The sequence below is a fragment of the Spermophilus citellus genome (assembly GCF_964194105.1).
Source record: "Spermophilus citellus genome assembly, chromosome: 2".
Classification (NCBI taxonomy): domain Eukaryota; kingdom Metazoa; phylum Chordata; class Mammalia; order Rodentia; family Sciuridae; genus Spermophilus; species Spermophilus citellus.
Genome location: NC_138183.1, coordinates 208,303,357 through 208,322,896, shown reverse-complemented (window position 1 = coordinate 208,322,896; position 19,540 = coordinate 208,303,357). Strand labels below are relative to the sequence as shown.

The 19,540-nt window shown below is 35.5% G+C and overlaps 1 protein-coding gene across 1 annotated transcript in view; it reads right to left on the bottom strand.

The window, feature by feature from the left end:
* The window catches only part of PDE3B (phosphodiesterase 3B), a 183,905-nt gene that overhangs the window by 51,670 nt on the left and 112,695 nt on the right, over positions 1-19,540 (bottom strand). Inside the window, exons 3-5 of the mRNA XM_081279185.1 lie at positions 17,021-17,269; positions 14,293-14,432; positions 2,535-2,641 (exon numbers count right to left, since the gene is read on the bottom strand). Of these exons, the coding sequence (XP_081135311.1) occupies positions 2,535-2,641; positions 14,293-14,432; positions 17,021-17,269 (496 nt within the window). The remainder of the gene's footprint in view (positions 1-2,534; positions 2,642-14,292; positions 14,433-17,020; positions 17,270-19,540) is intronic.

Here is a 19,540-nt window from a genome sequence, read left to right as displayed (position 1 = left end):
TGATTCATTCCAGCTGAGATCAACTGGACTGGGTCCACACATTGAATATAGCCTTACAACATATTATGCAGAGAGGGCTTAACTCAACTGTGTGAGAACTCAACTCAGCTGCATAAGGACTCCTAATGTATAAAACTGCTACATTTTTGGTAATCTGATATGCAGCACTAAAAAATCCCATCACTGACTTACTTATATAGCTTAATTCCAGTTCTTTCTCAGATGTTATGAAAGTTTTTTCAGTTCTTTTTATATGAATGTTTATTCATTTTTATACTCAAATTTATCCATATAGTCCTATATGGTGAGTATTTTTTGAGTCTGGCTAAGGAAATTTTGCCTTACTCTAAAGTCATTAATTACAACAGTACTGCACATTTTTCATTAGATTTCTCACTAGGTAATTGATGACTTTTGATGTAGTGGTAAATGGTGTTTTAAAATTTTATTTTCTCATAGTAGAGAATGCAACATTTTTTCTATGTCCAACAACTCTGAAAAACTTATTACTTATGTTACTTTTTTTTAGATTTGTCTAGATTTTCTACACACACACACACACACACACACACAAAATCACCTGAAAATAAAGAAAAGGATTCACATCTTCCCTCCCAATATTTATTATTTTTTATATCTTTGTCTTATTTTAATTCATTGTCTAGAAACTCCAGGATAATGTTGGATATAAGTATTGATATTGGGTAACTTTGTTTCCAAAGTCAGAAGGAAAGTGTTTCATCTTTAAGTATTAAGTTTGCAATACAATTCTGGTAGATAATATTTACCAGATTAAAAAAAAATGCTCCTTTTATCCCCAGCACCACACAAAAAAGCGCTCCTTTTACAATTTTTATGTTTTTAATTTTGATGACTCCAATTTAGCAATATTTTCACTCAGACTGTGCTTTTGATGTCATTACAAAAAAAAACCCACTTTATTCAAAATCCAAGTCACAGATATTTTCTCCTGTTTTATTCTATGAGTTTTGTAGTTTTAGTTTCCCCCACAGGATCCACTAAATTGAATATACTTGTACCTGCATCATATTCTCTATTTTTTTTGACCTCTGCATTTTTTTTAATGAAAGGAGAGAACAAATAAAATTAGTACAGTTATTACATATTCTCTTGATTATTGCATCTTTGTAGTAAGTTTTAAAATTTGGAAGTGTGAGTCCTGTAATTTTTTTTCATTTTTATTGAAAAACTCTTTTGGATATTTTGGGAACCTTGAATTTCCATTTGAATTTTAGCATCAGATTTTCAGTTTTTATAAAGAAGCCAATCCAAATTTTGTTAAGGATTATATTATATGAGAATTATATGTTACACATGGTGAAATGGTTATCACAATCAAATTAACTAATATATCCATCATCACACATGGTTAATCAAGTTAATCATTTTGTGTGTATGTTCTGAGTACAGTTAACAAATTTTTATTTCATTTTTTCCAAGATATTTCATTAGATTAATAATCTGATTGGCAATTTTTATTCCTCCAACATTTTAAATGTGTCGTTCTTTGTGTCTGACTTCCATTATTGCTATTGAAAAGGTCATTGTTAGCTTTGCATATTGTTTCTTAAAAAATAACCTTTTCCAAAAATATCTATAATTCAGGAATTTCATTGATAAACCTAGCTATAATTTTCTCAGTATTGAGCCTTCTTCGGTTCACTGAGCTTTATGAATCTGTTGGTTAATTAGTTTTAGAAAATTATTCTGAGCTAAACATCTCTCTTCTTTTCTTCTGCAACTTCATTCACAGATATATGAGACTTCTGACTATGTCCCATATGTCTCTCACACTTGGTTTTGTCATTTATGTATTTTTTTCCTGTCTGTGCTTCAGTGTGGAGATTATATATACACACACACACACACACACACACCTATACACACACACACACACACACACACGTATTTATATAGATATGTATATATGTATGTATTTTTTTTGTAACAGGAGCTCTTAACCACTGAGCTACAACCCCAGCACTTTTTAATATTTTATTTAGAGATAGGGTCTCACTAAGTTGCTTAGGCCCTCATTAAGTTGCTGAGGCTGACTTTAAACACAATCCTCCTGTCACAGCCTCTGGAAATGCTGAGATTACTTAGGTTGATAAAATAGTTCTGTATTTTATCTTTGATTTCCTAGTACCTTTCAGTGCCTGGTTCATTGTAGATGTTCAAAATGTGCTTATTGAATGAATCAGCAATTGGTCAACTACTAGCCACCCAAATTGCTTACTTGTGTTAATTTACATAAAATAGTATTCAAGATTAGATATAATATGGAGTGAAAAAAATTTATACTACCATGTATTTTGAGAACTCCCATATTTAATTATAAAGACTGATTTCTAAGCCAGATTCATCACATACACCTGTAGTTCCAACTACATGGAAGGCTGAGACAGGAGGATCTCTTGGACATAGGAGTCCAAGGCCAGCCTATGCCACATAGTAAAACCCTATCTTTAAAAAAAAAAAATTAAAAAAATTTTAAAAGAATAATTTCTTACCAGCTCTTTTCAGACCCACATGGTGAGTCAGTGATATAGAAGATGACCTTTGTTTTGGGATTGTCAGTAGATTCGAACTAAAAGGCCCATTTAGATAGCATCCATGACTAAAAAGGAAAGATAACAGATTAAGAATTGTAAAATAATTTAATTATTTTCCTTTTCTTTTCTTGGTGGTCTCTATTTCAGTTAACAAATATCTGCTTACACATTTGGATCCTAGTCCTATATCTAGTACCTAAGATCCAAAGCAATAGTTAGTATATTTTTTTCTGTTAAAGGACAAGATAATAAATTGTTGACTGGAGGCTATAAGTTCTGTATTCAACTCTGCCATGGTAGCACAAAAGCATCCACAAACAATAATAAATGAATTGGTATGGCTGTGTTTCAATAAAATTTTCTTTACAAAAATAGGTTAGGGGGGCTGGGGATGTGGCTCAAGCAGTAGCACGCTCGCCTGGCATGCGTGCGGCCCGGGTTCAATCCTCACTACCACATACAAACAAAGATGTTATGTCCGCCAAAAACAAAAACTAAATATTAAAATTCTCTCTCTCTCTCTCTCTCTCTCTCTCTCTCTCTCTCTCTCTCTTTAAAAAAAAAATTGGTTAGGGATCAGAATAGGTCTGGAAAATAGAGTCTGATGATCCCTGGCCTCACAGATTATCATTATCACCTGGAGAACTTCTAAAACACAGATCACTGGTCCCATCTCCAGGATTTCTGACTCAGTAGGTCTGGGATAGGGCTAAAGAATTTCCTTTTCTAACAAATTCTTAGATAATATTTGTATTGATGGTTCAAGGACTTCACTGAGAATCAATGTCTAAAATATAACTTTTCATCATTTTCTATTCCCCTTTCTCACAGATAATGACTACCTTTATCTCAGTAATTCCCTTTAACTGAAATATTTACCATAGGTTTTAGGAGAGTTATGAAAAATAATAATCACAGTATACTAGTATGATAAATAAAATGAAGTTTATTTTAACAATTTGGAAAATAAACAAAGTAATAATATATATGGAAGTTTGTGGCACAATGCCATGCACATATAAAACACATCTTTAGATATTCACTAGCTTATTTTCTTCTACTGGTTGATTCTTGATTTAGGCATTCTGCCAGAAGGGCAAGAACAAATATAGATTCTCTCTCTGGTTTTATTCAACATTTTTTAGTGTAGGTTAAGTTCTCAATAAGCTTCTCCCCAACTCTTTCCACCTTCCTGCAGTTCCTCATTCTATTTACTCAAGATCAAGTGTTCTGTGACCACAGAAGCCTTTATTATTGCCTCTCTTATAACACTTTCCCATATTCATAATTTTGCTGCTTATATATTCACTTGCTTACCAATTTGTGAGTTGAGCTATATCTGTGTTCCACAGATCTGTGTTGGATAAATGAACGATAGTTTCTTTAGATTCTTACTCTAAGGTTAATACAGAAAAAATATTTTCTGCTCTCATATCTGAAGTGAACAGACTCTTTTCTTCACAGGATTAAGCATCATAATCCAATATGGGATGCTGAACCCCTCAGGATATTTGTTAAAGCAACAACTTATCTTCAAAGATCCATGTTAATGCAATCCCAAAGTCTTCACAGTGATTGAACAGGCCTCATAGGAGTAGTACTTGTTAACAAAAGTAAAAAGTGAAAAGTGCCATTAAATAGGCAAAGAAAGTGCTATAGAAAACCAGAGGTGAAACAGATTACTTTTACTTCAAGAACAAGAGAAGAAAATGTCAGAGTGACTTATCTGCATTTGTTTTTGCAGTGCTGAGGATGAACCCTGGGCCTTGTGCACTAATACTGAATGCTCCAATACTGAACAAGAGTTCTAGTCTTCAAAGTGTTACTCCTAAGTGGTAATACCTTAGCCCAATTAAAGATGTACAGAAATAAGGGTAAGAAGTGCTATTTCAGTTAAATTCCTTTTATATTAAAAAGGGGCACAGAAATAGACAAAGAGAACATCAAATAGTTAAAAGCTTAACTAGGGTTTCAAGTAAAATAGAGAAAGATGATGTTAGAAAGATAGTTTAGTGTTGTAAATGAATGGACTCCTTAAATAGTAAAATCACAAGTCCACTAAGAGATGACCAATAATAAACTCTATTAGTTTAATTTAATAGAGTGATTGATTAAATGGAATGATCCTTCTTTCTCTAGTTATCTCCCTCAGATTCTTTTTATCAAAGCTATGCACAAGCCGCTCCGTGCTCCGCGCCGCCGCGCCCGCAGCGTATGTTGCCGCGTCTTAAAAGATGAAGTAAAGATCATTAAAGGAGATCTGTCGACAAAGACTCAGCACCATGTCAAGAAAGGGGCCTAGGTGGAGTGAATCCGCCATGACTCCAGCCAAGGTGGATTGAGTCCATCACGACTTCAGCGCGAGCAGTAAGGCTGCAGCCCCCGAGCTGCCCGGCTCCCTTGGCCCCTTCTCCTTCTCCTCTCCGCCTTTCCGCTTTGCTTCTCCCCCGCCGTCTCTCCTCCCACGCTTAGTCCCTAAATCTAGATCTAAATTTCTTTCCCCCACCCCGCCCGTTCTCCCGTGTGTCCAGTACCCGGCCCGCGCAGGCCCCGAGGCGCTGCCTCCCCTCCCCCAGCTCGCACCCCCTCCCCAGGGGTCCCGAAGGCCACAGCTGGGCCGCCACCGCGCCGCCGCCACTGCTGCCGCTTCCCGCGGAGCACCAGAGAACAGACTCTTCACCGCGCGAGTGAGCTGCCGAGTTAAATGGAACAGCTCATAAGATGAGTGACGATTTAAAACCTAAGTGATCCAACATGGCGGCGGACGTGGAGAGATCAAGTCTCTAACCCCTTCAGCTGCGCGAGCATAGGGAGAAGTAAACTGTCAAAATACTGTTCGCTCAGGACCACTAGGCACTGTTGAGCTGAAGGGGATCCCGGGCGAACAGTCTGCCCCTCTCAGAACACACCGAGCCCGGATTGGGCTGCATTCTAGTTCTGGTTCGCCTGCTTCTCGTGACTCAGCACTAATGATCCCGCTGAAAGAACTAGTCGGCCCACCTGAACTCACAGAGGTAAAAGCCAACTGAGCACGATAGTCAGACCCAGGGTATCCCTCTGCTGACAACAGAGGTCCCTTGCACCAGCTACCAGGGGAGTTGTTACCTGAGAGCAAACAAATTCGCTGGGGGTCCTCAGCCCCAAGGCCTACAAACTTAGGGTCTGAGGGAGGCAAACAGAAAGGGTGTGCCCAGGCAGCCATGGAAACAGGGCTCCCAGGAGCAGCAGACCCGGCGTGTAGCCAGTATTGTGGTGAGCATCAGAGGTGAGCGGGGCCTGGCTTGAGGAACCACAAGAGAAGGCCCTAGGCACTCAGGATTGGAGACCCGCACAGTCTGGGAAGAAGACCTGAGGCACAGTGATTGGTTCCCACCCATCAAGAAGAGAAGCCTGGCCCAGTTCCCACCTACTGGAAGAAAAGTTAATTGAGTTCTATGACTGCATTTATTATTATTATTTTTTTTAATGATTATTATTGGTATTTTTTAAATTTTATTTTCACTTTTTGTTGTTGATGTTGTTGTTCTTCAACTTTCTTATTAATGGTTTCAATTTTTTTTAATTCTTTTTATTCTATTATTATTACTATTATTTTTTAAACTTTAATTTCCATTTGTTTATCATCATTATAATTTTTTTTGGTTTTAAATTTTTATTTTTTCATTTTTTCTTTCTTTCTTTTCACTTTTTTTCTTATGTCTTTTCATTTCTTTTCAATTTTCTTATTCCCCCTTTCTTGAATTCTACCTGCCTACACTCACTCTCTTTAGTGACTTCTTCCCTTCCCTTCTAATACCTCTCCTCCCAAGCATCAAATAAATTCATAAGAGTAAACAGTAACTCAGCAGTCAAACAGAACAAGAAGTATCATGAGCATAAAAAAGCAAGGAAGAAAAGGAGTACAAACAATGAAGGACAGCCTAAATATTCAGGAAGACCTGGAGTCATCAGAAAAATGGCCATATAAAGAACTCAAGGAACACCTTAGACAGATGGAAAGGAACCTTAAAGATCACATTGAAAATGAATTACATAAACAGATAAAAGAAGAAGTTAAGCATCTTTATCAGGAGATAGAGATTATAAAAAAATCAAACAATAATTCTAGAAATGAAGGAAACGATAAACCAAATTAAAAACTCAATCGAGAGTATCACTAACAGAGTGGAGCAAGCAGAAGCCAGAACATCAGATAATGAAGACAAAATATATCATCTCGAAAAGACTCTAGCCAACTCAGATAGGCTGGTAAAAAATCATGAGAAAAACATCCAAGAGATTTGGGATAACTTAAAAAAACCAAACTTACGAGTCATCGGGATAGAGGAAGACACAGAGAATCATGCCAAGGGAATGAGTAACTTGCTGAATGAAATAATTACAGAAAACTTTCCAGAAATAAAAAAGGAAACAGATATACAAATTGTAGATGCATACAGGACACCGAGCACACAAAATCACAGTAGACCAACGCCAAGACACATTGTTATGAAGATATCCAATATACAGAACAAAGAGAAAATATTAAAAGCTACAAGAGAAAAGAGGCAGATTACATTTAGGGGTAAACCAATAAGGTTAACACCGGATTTTTCATCACAGATGCTGAAAGCGAGAAGATCCTGGAACAACGTATTTCAAACACTGAAAGACAATGGATGCCAACCAAGAATTCTGTATCCAGCAAAATTAAGCTTCAGATACAACAACGAAATAAAAATCTTTCATGATAAACAAAAGCTAAAAGAATTTGTAGCCAGAAAACCAGCATTGCAAAGCGTCTTGAGCAAAACTCTACACGAGGAAGAAATGAAAAACAATAACCAAAACCATCAGCGGGAAGTGCCTCGGTAAAGACAGAGGACGGGGGGAAAGCTAATCATGGAGAAACAAACTAAATTAGAAAAAAAAAAGAGATAAATAATCAAACATGGCAGGAAGTACAAACCATATATCAATAGTAACTCTAAACGTTAATGGCTTAAACTCTCCAATAAAGCGACATAGGCTGGTAACATGGATTAAAAAAACAAATCCAACAATATGCTCCCTCCAGGAGACACATCTGATTGGAAAAGACATACACAGGCTCAAGGTAAAAGGTTGGGAAAAAATATACCACGCACACACTCCTCGTAAGCAAGCAGGGGTGGCCATTCTCATATCGAATAAAATCGACTTCAAGACTAAGTTAATCAAAAGGGATAAGGAAGGACATTATATACTGTTAAAAGGAACCATTCACCAATAAGACATAACAATTATCAATATTTATGCACCAAATAATGGCGCTGCGACGTTCATAAAACAAACTCTCCTCAAGTTCAAGAATCAAACAGACCACAACACAATAATCATGGGTGACTTCAACACACCTCTCTCACCATTGGACAGACCCTCCAAACAAAAGTTCAATAAAGAAACTATTGACCTCAATATCACAATCAATAACCTAGACTTAACTGACATATATAGAATATATCAACCATCATCAAGTGGATATACTTTTTTCTCAGCAGCACATGGATCCTTCTCAAAAATAGACCAAATATTATGCCATAGGGCAACCCTCAGTAAATATAAAGGGGTGGAGATAATACCATGCACTTTATCAGATCATAATGGAATGAAACTGGAAATCAATGATAAAAGAAGGAAGGAAAAATCCTACATCACATGGACAATGAACAATACGTTACTGAATGATCAATGGGTTACAGAAGACATAAAGGAGGAAATCAAAAAATTCTTAGAGATAAATGAAAATACAGACACAACATATCGGAATCTATGGGACACAATGAAAGCAGTTTTAAGAGGGAAATTCATCACCTGGAGGTCATTCCTCAAAAAAAGGAAAAACCAACAAATAAATGAGCTCACACTTCATCTCAAAGCCCTAGAAAAGGAAGAGCAAAACAACAGCAAATGTAGCAGAAGGCAAGAATTAATTAAAATCAGAGCAGAAATCAATGACACTGAAACAAAAGAAACTATTGAAAAAATTAACAAAACAAAAAGTTGGTTCTTTGAAAAAATAAATAAGATCGACAGACCCCTAGCCATACTAACGAAGAGAAGAAGAGAGAGAACTCAAATTACTAACATACGGGATGAAAAAGACAATATTACAACAGACGCTACAGAAATACAGAAGACAATTAGAAATTAGTTTGAAAACCTATATTCCAATAAAATAGAAGATAGTGAAGACATTGATAAATTCCTTAAGTCATATGATTTGCCCAGACTGAGTCAGGAGGATACTCACACTTAAACAGACCAATATCAATAGATGAAATAGAAGAAGCAATCAAAAGACTTCCAACCAAGAAAAGCCCAGGACCGGATGGGTATACAGCGGAGTTTTACAAAACCTTTAAAGATGAATTAATACCAATACTTTTCAAGTTATTTCAGGAAACAGAAAAAGAGGGAGCTCTGCCAAATTCATTCTATGAGTCCAACATCACCCTGATTCCGAAACCAGACAAAGACACCTCAAAGAAAGAAAACTACAGACCAATATCTCTGATGAACCTAGATGCAAAAATCCTCGATAAAATTCTGGCGAATCGGATACAAAGGCACATCAAAAAAATTGTGTACCATGATCAAGTAGGATTCACCCCTGGGATGCAAGGATGGTTCAATATACAGAAATCAATAAATGTTATTCACCACATCAATAGACTTAAAGATATGAACCATATGATCATCTCGATAGATGCAGAAAAAGCATTTGACAAAGTACAGCATCCCTTTATGTTCAAAACATTAGAAAAACTAGGGATAACAGGAACTTACCTTGACATTGTAAAAGCTATCTATGCTAAGCCTCAGGCTAGCATCATTCTGAATGGAGAAAAATTGAAGGCATTCCCTCTAAAATCTGGAACAAGACAGGGATGTCCCCTATCACCACTTCTATTCAATATAGTTCTCGAAACACTGGCCAGAGCAATTAGACAGACAAAAGAAATTAAAGGCATAAAAATAGGAAAAGAAGACCTTAAATTATCACTATTTGCGGATGACATGATTCTATACCTAGAAGACCCAAAAGGGTCTACAAAGAAACTATTAGAGCTAATAAATGAATTCAGCAAAGTGGCAGGATATAAAATCAACACACATAAATCAAAGGCATTTCTGTATATCAGCGACAAAACTTCTGAAACGGAAATGAGGAAAAACACTCCATTCACAATATCCTCAAAAAAAAAATAAAATACTTGGGAATCAACCTAACAAAAGAGGTTAAAGACGTATACAATGAAAACTACAGAACCCTAAAGAGAGAAATAGAAGAGGATCTTAGAAGATGGAAAAATATACCTTATTCATGGATAGGCAGAACTAACATCATCAAAATGGCGATATTACCAAAAGTTCTCTATAGGTTTAATGCAATGCCAATCAAAATCCCAATGGCATTTCTTGTAGAAATAGATAAAGCAATCGTGAAATTCATATGGAAAAATAAAAGACCCAGAATAGCAAAAACAATTCTAAGCAGGAAGTGTGAATCAGGTGGTATAGCGATACCAGATTTCAAACTATGTTACAGAGCAATAGTAATAAAAACAGCATGGTACTGGTACCAGAACAGGCGGGTGGACGAATGGTATAGAATAGAGGACACAGAGACTAATTCACAAAGCTACAACTATCTTATATTTGATAAAGGAGCTAAAAACATGCAATGGAGAAAGGATAGCATCTTCAACAAATGGTGTTGGGAAAACTGGAAATCCATATGCAACAAAATGAAACTGAATCCCTTTCTCTCGCCATGCACAAAAGTCAACTCAAAGTGGATCAAGGAGCTAGATATCAAATCAGAGACTCTCCGTCTGATAGAAGAAAAAGTTGGCTCTGATCTACATATTGTGGGGTCGGGCTCAAAATTCCTTAATAGGACACCCATAGCACAAGAGTTAATAACAAGAATCAACAAATGGGACTTTATTAAACTGAAAAGTTTTTTCTCAGCAAGAGAAACAATAAGAGAGGTAAATAGGGAGCCTACATCCTGGGAACAAATTTTTACTCCTCACATTCAGATAGAGCCCTAATATCCAGAGTATACAAAGAACTCAAAAAATTAGACAATAAGAAAACAAATAACCCAATCAACAAATGGGCCAAGGACATGAACAAACACTTCACAGAGGAGGACATACAATCAATCAACAAGTACATGAAAAAATGCTCACCATCTCTAGCAGTCAAGGAAATGCAAATCAAAACCACCCTAAGATACCACCTCACCCCAGTAAGATTGGCAGCCATGATGAAGTCAAACAACAATGAGTGCTGGCGAGGATGTGGGGAAAAGGGTACTCTTGTACACTGCTGGTGGGACTGCAAACGGGTGCGGCCAATTTGGAAAGCAGTATGGAGATTCCTGGGAAAGCTGGGAATGGAACCACCATTTGACCCAGCTATTGCCCTTCTTGGACTATTTCCTGAAGACCTTAAAAGAGCACACTACAGGGATACTGCCACATCGATGTTCATAGCAGCACAATTCACAATTGCTAGACTGTGGAATCAACCCAGATGTCCTTCAATAGATGAATGGATAAAGAAAGTGGCATTTATACACCATGGAGTATTACGCAGCACTAAAAAATGACAAAATCACGGAATTTGCAGGGAAATGGATGGCACTAGAGCAGATTATGCTTAGTGAAGCTAGCCAATCCCTAAAAAACAAATACCAAATGTCTTCTTTGATATAATGAGAGCAACTAAGAACAGAACAGGGAGGAAGAGCAGGAAGAAAAGATTAACATTAAACAGAGACATGAGGTGGGAGGGAAAGGGAGAAAAAAAGGGAAACCGCATGGAAATGGTGGGAGACCCTCATTGTTATACAAAATTACATATAAGAGGTTATGAGGGGAATGGGATAACAAACATGGAGGGAAATGAATTACAGTAGATGGGGTAGAAAGAGAAGATGGGAGGGGAGGGGAGGGGGGATAGTAGAGGATAGGAAAGGTAGCAGAATACAACAGTCACTAATATGGCAGTATGTAAAAATGTGATGTGTAACCGATGTGATTCTGCAATCTGTATTTGTGGTAAAAATGGGAGTTCATAACCCACTTGATTCTAATGTATGAAATATGATATGTCAAGAGCTTTGTAATGTTGTGAACAACCAATAAAAAAAAAAAAGCTATGCACAGCTCCCTGAGTTATAGTACTTCACTTTTTTTTTTCCCCAAGCAAAGCTTGAGGTAGAGCAAAATTAAATTCTATGCTGCTCTTTATACCATTAAGGTATCACTCTTTACCCAAATATTTTATTTACTTCAATTTTCTTGACATATACTTCAGCTTAATTTTAATTTTTTTTGTACCAAGGACTGAACCCAGGAGCACTCAATCACTGAAGCCACATCTCAAGCCCTTTTTAATTATTTTATTTTGAGGAGGGGTCTTGTTAAATTGCTTAAGGCCTCACTAAGTTGCTGAAGTTACCTTTGAACTTTCAGTCTGTTGAGAGTTGGAATGGCCCCTGGCATTTTGCCAGAAGTAATAGTTGAGAGGTGACCCAGGGAGCCATTAAGATGGTGATAATTAAGTTAAGCTGTATATAATTGCTGTACTGGATGATGCTGGAATGAAACAGGCAGTGTATTGAGTTGTATATGGACCCTGCTGTCCGACAATAGGGCGGATGGAGGTGGGGGGAATAGGGCGGCTCAGGGAATAGGCAGCACCAGCTACTTTGGTGTTCCCCTGGAGTTCTTGTGGGGTTCCCGTTGAGTTCGGGCAGAGCCCGGTGGAGGGTGAAAGAGTTTCCGGGAAGTGCGCATGGGGTGCTGGTGGAGTTTGGGCAATAAAGGAGTTCCTGTTTGAACCTACAAGTGCCTTGTGGCGGCTTGGTTATTTTGTGCTTAGCCAGACTGCGGCATCAGTCCTCCTGCCTCAGCCTCCCAAATTGCTAGGATTATAGGTATGCGCCACCACACCTGACTCAACTTAATTTTCAAATGGTGTTTTTAAACAAAGGACAATGCTTCATATATTCCCGTGGTCAAAGTACACTTCAAAATTTATTACCAAGAAGCTCTAACTTTTCTTTAAAGTAGATGTATATAAGCCTTGTCCAGTGAGGTTTTTATCACTTTATTCTTCACATTTTTAAATATTTCATGAGGCATATAATTTTGTTTTAATGACAGTTAAGTGAATATATAGAATCTACCTACATTTACCTTATATGAACACTTTTCAGGGTTAAAGATTAGTTTTCTCTGGACCATGTTTGTTGCTGTTGTTGTTTTAGTACTGATTATCTCAGGCAGCAGGATAAAAATGTTCTTACCTCAATGTAGTTAAAGAAACTTTTTTTAAAAATATTTTTTTAGTTGTAGATGGACATAATATCTTTATTTATTTATTTTTATGTCGTGCTGAGGATTGAACCCAGTGCCTCACACAGGCAAGGCAGGCAGGCGCTCTACCACTGAGCTACAGCTAGAGCCCCTCCACTTCCCTTTTTAATCCCCAAAATATTCTCAAGATAATGCTTCCTATGGCTTAAAAAAAGAAATTTGTTATATTTTCAGTTCACTCCTTCATTATCCTACTTCTATTTAAAAAATAAAAAGACTGTCATGTTTAGGCTCTAGCAAAAATCTATATCAATGCTCATTTTCCTATACTATATTCTTCATATTTCAAACCATTCCTATTTCACACATAATTTTGCTTGATTTTTCTTTTATAAAAACTAAGTTCACCTACCTGAATGTATTGTAAAAGATTCAAATCAATAACCACTGAAGTATCTGGAAAATTATAATTATCTAATTATATTTCACATATAAATCTTAAATAAATTTTAACAGAAAAAATTGTTATGCTCCAATCCTGCCATCTACTGTTTCAAATGTGAAACTATACAGCTCAAACTAAAGTACAACACATGACCCAAAGTAACAGAGTGGTGTAACACTGCATTTATAGAAATTTCAATTTTATTAGCATAGTTAACTGACTAAAGAGAAAGTTTTAGTCCATGCAAGAGATCAATACCTTTCCTGGCTTTCAGAAAAATATTGAATTCTTTGTTATGAAAGTAAATGATATTTACATTCAAAAGATTTTAATTCCTGCAATTTTTCCAGCCTCATTTAGTCGTAGTCACTGAAACCTTTACTTTATAGGATTAGTGCTGTTTTATCACAAGTAAATTCTCAACAGACTACAGAACATATTAGTACTTACAGCCACCAATAGAAAGAGGGTTCAAAGAGTCTTGCTATATTAACCTAGCAACTGTGATGAGCCTGGGGAACATGATCATCCTTTCACAAACCAGTACCTCTGTTGGTCTAACTTTGCATACTATACACTGGATTGCTGTCTGCCCCTCTAATGGCCATCTTCACCCATTTAAAAGCTGTCCTAGTACCCTGTCCTAAATTGACCCTAGTTTTCCTAAAATAAATCACTGACCCACGTTCTTAAGGCTCCAGCATGCTTTGTATCTGACCTATCTATGTTTTGAGAGAGGGCTTGTCAGCTTCTTCGTAAGAATCGGTTTCTTGACTATACCTATGATTATAGCCTATGTTATCCTATACCTAAAATGCTTCAACCATTCCTTTCTGCTTTTAAAAATATTTCAAACTTTATTTTCAAAAACAAAGTATATGCTTTAAATTTCTTTAAAAGATTCTGAGGATTTTACCTTGAAATGCCAAATTCTTGGTGAGGTCTTTTGCCATTACTGCGTTCCCACCTTGAAGACTGCTCAATAGGTAGCAATCCTGAAGTTCCTGAGCTCCTTCTCAGCTGTGGAGTTGGTAAGCTATTCCTACTATTTAGACCCTGTTAAATAATTTAATAATCGTTAAACTTGTCACGCTTTTACATGCTGCATGTGGAAAAAATGATGGCACGTAAAAATATCAACACAAAAGTATATTTTTAACATGTATAGGAGAAAGTAAAAATTTCGTTCTGAAAATCTATCCAAATTTCACATTCTACACTGTTGGTCTATTTTTCTTCCTCCCACTAAAAAAACAAAAAACAAAAAAACAATTCCTGAACTCTTTGCAATTTAAACTAGATTTTTTTTCCATTTGCACATTTCACTCTTAGTTTAAAGAAAAAAAAATGGAAATTGGAAATTTGGAAATTTAAAAGTGGATATGGAAGATTGACCTGAAAAATCAACTTCAGAGGAGAAGTTTAGAATCAGAGATGTCCAGTCCTAAAGCCCAAAACTTTTAGATTTTCAGTACAAAGGGCATTTATACCCTGTTTAATTATTATGTTTAAAATATTTCCAGTAAACCAATAAACTTATCTACATAGAAAACATAGTAACAAACATAATACTGCTATGATTTTTTTAAAAAATTTTTTATTAGTTTGCTATGATATTTTTTTACTTTAAATGTTCACAGCCTCTATTTATTTATTTCTTAGTTGTAGATGGACACTACCCCTTTATTTATCTATTTATTTATTTACTTACTTACTTATTTATTTAGTGGTGCTGAGAATCAAACCCCATGCCTCACACATTCTAGGCAGACACTCTACCACTGAGTCACAAACCTCAGCCTTATGATTTTTATGATTAAGGTTTTTAAAAAATTATTATTTTTTAAAAGTACTATCAGGAGCAATAAATTTCAATAGAAAATGCAAAGAACAAGCAATACATAATGTAAAGATTAACTCAAGAATACATTAATGAATTATTTTATTGATTGACTCTATTCCTTTTAAATGTTGTGATTAACCTTTTTCTTATGAAGTAGAATGCTAAATAAATAATTAAAGTTACATAATTAAGTTCCACCGTTAAGAGAGTTCTGCAGGCACAACTATATGAACTTTAGAAATAAAAGAATCAGCTGGGAACTGTGGTGCACACCTGCAATCCTAGCAGCTTCAGAGGCTGAGGAAAGAGGATTGCAAGTTCAAAGCCAGTCTCAGTAACTCTGTGAGGCCCTAAACAACTTAGCCCTAAGCAACTTATCGAGACCCTGTCTCAAAATAAAAAATTTTAAGAAGGGTTGTTGGGATTGGGTTGTGGCTCAGCATTAGAGTACTTGCCTAGCACGTGCAAGGCCCTGTGTTTGAACCTCAGCACCACATAACAATAAATAAACAAAATAAAGGTACTGTGTACAACTAAAAAATAAATATTAAAAAAAAAAGGGCTGGGAATGTGGCACAGTGGTTAACAGCTCCTGGATTCAATCTCGGGTACCTAAATAAATAAATAAGTAAATAAAAGAATCACATAACTACTCATGATCCAGAGAGTAATCAATAATTTTCAAATCCTTTCGCTCTAATTCTGCTCACTAAGCTTTTCAGCATTTCTAAACTCTAATGCTGAGATCTGGACAAAGTGAAATTATCTGATCAAAATCGCTCCAAAAACTGTGTTTACCTTTTTCTAAGTTATATTCCACTACTAGAATTGACAAATTAACTAATTTTAATTTTATCCTCTCTGAGTTTTCTTACTTATAGGGTAAATTAGCTGAACTAAGATAATCCCTAAATGTTTCTAATTTTATGGTTTTAGATAATGGTAAAGATCCCAATAATAATCAAATAAAACAAATAAAAGCACTCTGAAAAAGCATAACATATACCTATTTAGAATAGTAATATTATTTCCTAAAGGAAATCCTATTTTGTAGTACTGATAAACAGAAATTAATTCCGTATCTAATAATGGAAAAATCAGTGCCTCTTGGTTTATAGCAATCTCCAGTGGGTTAAATGGGTGAGGGAGAAAGAGCGTTCATGAAAATTATTTTTAAGTAACACTGTGTAATTCATAAAATGAATATTGGAATGATCATTTATGGTTTGGGGTTCAAAAGAACAATTTCTGGATTTTAAAGAGTACAACAGATTAATATGAGTTTGTTATACAAGCCCAGAAATAAATGTATTTATTGTTCATACTTAACAACAATAGCAATAATAATATACATACAAGCTCTAACTCCTAATTATACCAATATTATTTTAAAAAAACCTAAATATTCATCTAGAATTATTTGAGTTTATAAAACTTCATATAAAGTCCAAAGCAGGTCAATAAAAGGTAAAAAAGGTTGATCCTTCAAAAGGAAATTGTATATAATATAACTTTAAAACAAGCAGTTTTAGCCAGGTGCAATGGCATGCACCTATAATCCCAGTGGGTTGGGAGGCTGAGACAGGAGAATTAGGAGTTCAAAGCTACTTTCAGCAATAGAGAGGCACTAAGCACCCAAGTGAGACCCTGTCTCTAAATAATAAACACAAAATAAGGCTGAGGATATGGCTCAGTGGTTGAGGGCCCCTGAGTTCAATCCCCTTCCCCTCCCAAAAAAGAAGAAATTTTAATCTGAAAATATCATTCAATGTTATCAATAGGATTAAAATTGTATTTTAACCTTGTGAAGTTTTCGATCTCCTTTCTCAGTTGGATCCTCTATTTCAGAGCAGGGGTAAAATCCAGGAAATGGTGTGAGAGGATTAATCTTTGGCCTACAAGACCCAGAAAATGCACCCATCAAGCTACTGATACTTCGTAGGGAAGAAATGACTTGTGGAGGAAGGCTTGGGTCACTCAGAAGATCTGACACCATATTTCGAGCCTCATTTAGCACTGAAAGATCAACTCCATTTCCACCTCCAGAATTCTAGAAAAGAAAAGAGCAAAATTATGTATTTTTTACACAAAAAAACTTAACATTTAAGAAAACTAACTCTACTCTAAATCAACATCTATTTCATAATGCATAAGTAATCTAATCCTATTAAATATATACTTTCATTCATTTGAATGACATAAATGGTATATAATAAGTGGTATGATTCTAATTTAAATTTTTTGATATATGCTACAATACCGCAGACACTATAAGCTTTAATTTTTTATTTTTCATAAGCTTACCCCATTTTAATGGAATGCATTACTACTGATTTACTTTATAATTAGTATAGAACTAAATCTATATTTACTTTGTTTATAATTTATACATTTCATTAATTTATAAACAATTTTCTTTGATTTTTACCAAAATTTATTTTGAACATATAAATCATTTCTTTCATTTACCTTATTCACTTAAGAAGCCATTTAGCGTAGGAACAGCTTTATTGCAAAGCTTCCAGAGTTTGAAATCTAGACTTTAACCCTGTGTGACCTTGAACAAATTATTTAACATCTGAACATTATTTAGTTTCTTCAATGCAAAATGGAGGTAAAAGCATTTACTCTTAAGGGCTGATGTGAGAATTAAATATGATAATACATGTCAAGCACATAGGCATTTACTAATATATCTGAAGTGTAACAATAAATAGTATTATTACTATTAACATTATGGTAAACATAAGATAAAATTTCCAAAAAAATGGTGTGAAAGTTCATAAGAGAAAAGTTTAAGCTGAATGATTATGAGAAATTTTATGGAAGGGGTAGTCTTTCAGCTGAGCCCTAAAACTGTGGTAGGATTTTGTTTATAAATAGTAGGGGAAAGTAAGTTTTTACAGTAAAACTGAAGAAAAATGTATCAGGTAAGCTCATTACATAAGAAGGAAAGGCACATAAATAAAGGTACAAAAGTGGTAATATAGGGATGTACAGGCAACATGAAATTGTTGAAGAACAGGCTACATAAAAGAACAATAAAAAAATAAGCGTACAAAGGCACAAATTTTTGAGACCACTAGACTCCAAGCTAAGTAATGAAGGGTCATACAGGTTTTGAGCAGTCTAAAAAGAAAAATGCAGGAAAAAGGAAATGATGGAAAGGCAATGCAATTTTAGAGAGTGTAGTCAGGGGATGTCTCACTTTGAATTTATGTCAAGACCTGATGAGATATGAAACAAGCATTGTACACAGACAGGCTAGCAAGTGTGAAGATCCAGAAGCAGAATCCTGCCTGGCTTTGTTGAGAAACAACTCAGAGGCCAGTACAGCTGGAACAGAATAAATGAAGGAAAAAGTAATAGAAGATCAGTAGAAGGGGCAAAAAGAAATAAAGAAAGGGACATTTTGTGTGAGTTCTTTTAAGTCTGTGACAAGTACTTTCGCTTTTATTGTAGGTGAAAAGAGAAATGCACATAACAGACTTATATCAAATTAAATATTTGAGGGGAATGGGAAAATAAACAAGGAGAGAAATGAATTACAGTAGATGGGGTAGAGAGAGAAGATGTGAGGGGAGGGGAGGGGGGATAGTAGGGGATAGGAAAGGTAGCAGAATACAACAGTTACTAATAGGGCATTATGTAAAATTGTGGATGTGTAACCGACGTGATTCTGCAATCTGCATTTGGGGTAAAATTGGGAGTTCATAACCCACTTCAATCTAATGTATGAAATATGATATGTCAAGAGCTTTGTAATGTTGTGAACAACCAATAAAAAATTAAATATTTGAATTATTTAATATAATTTTAAAAGTTGAACTTAAATTCCTATTTCTCATTGACTTATATATGACAAAATCTTGATTTTGGACAGAAAGCTAAGCATAGTTTTTACATTTTAAATGGTTATTAAAGAAGGAGCAAAGAGGAGGAGCAGAAAGGAACAAAAGAGGGGAAAAGGAAGAGGAACAGTTTCAGTGGTGGCAGTGGCCATGCCTTGCCTTAATGTTAAAATACCTGCTCTCTCATCCTTTGTAGAAAAAAAAATTTTGACTAGAAAGCTGAAATAAAATACTAATAGCAAACATTTCAAGGTAACATAGCACAATCAAGCATCAGGGTTTAAAAAAGTCTAGAACCAGAGCTAAGATAAAAGTGAACCCTGGGCTAGGGTCGTGACTCAGTGGCAGAGCACTCACCTGGCATGTGTGAGGCACTGGGTTCAATCCTCAGTACCACATACCAATAAATAGTTTTCAAAAAGTTTTTTAAAAAGTGAACCCAACATTCTGTACTACTTTTTCCCTCAAGG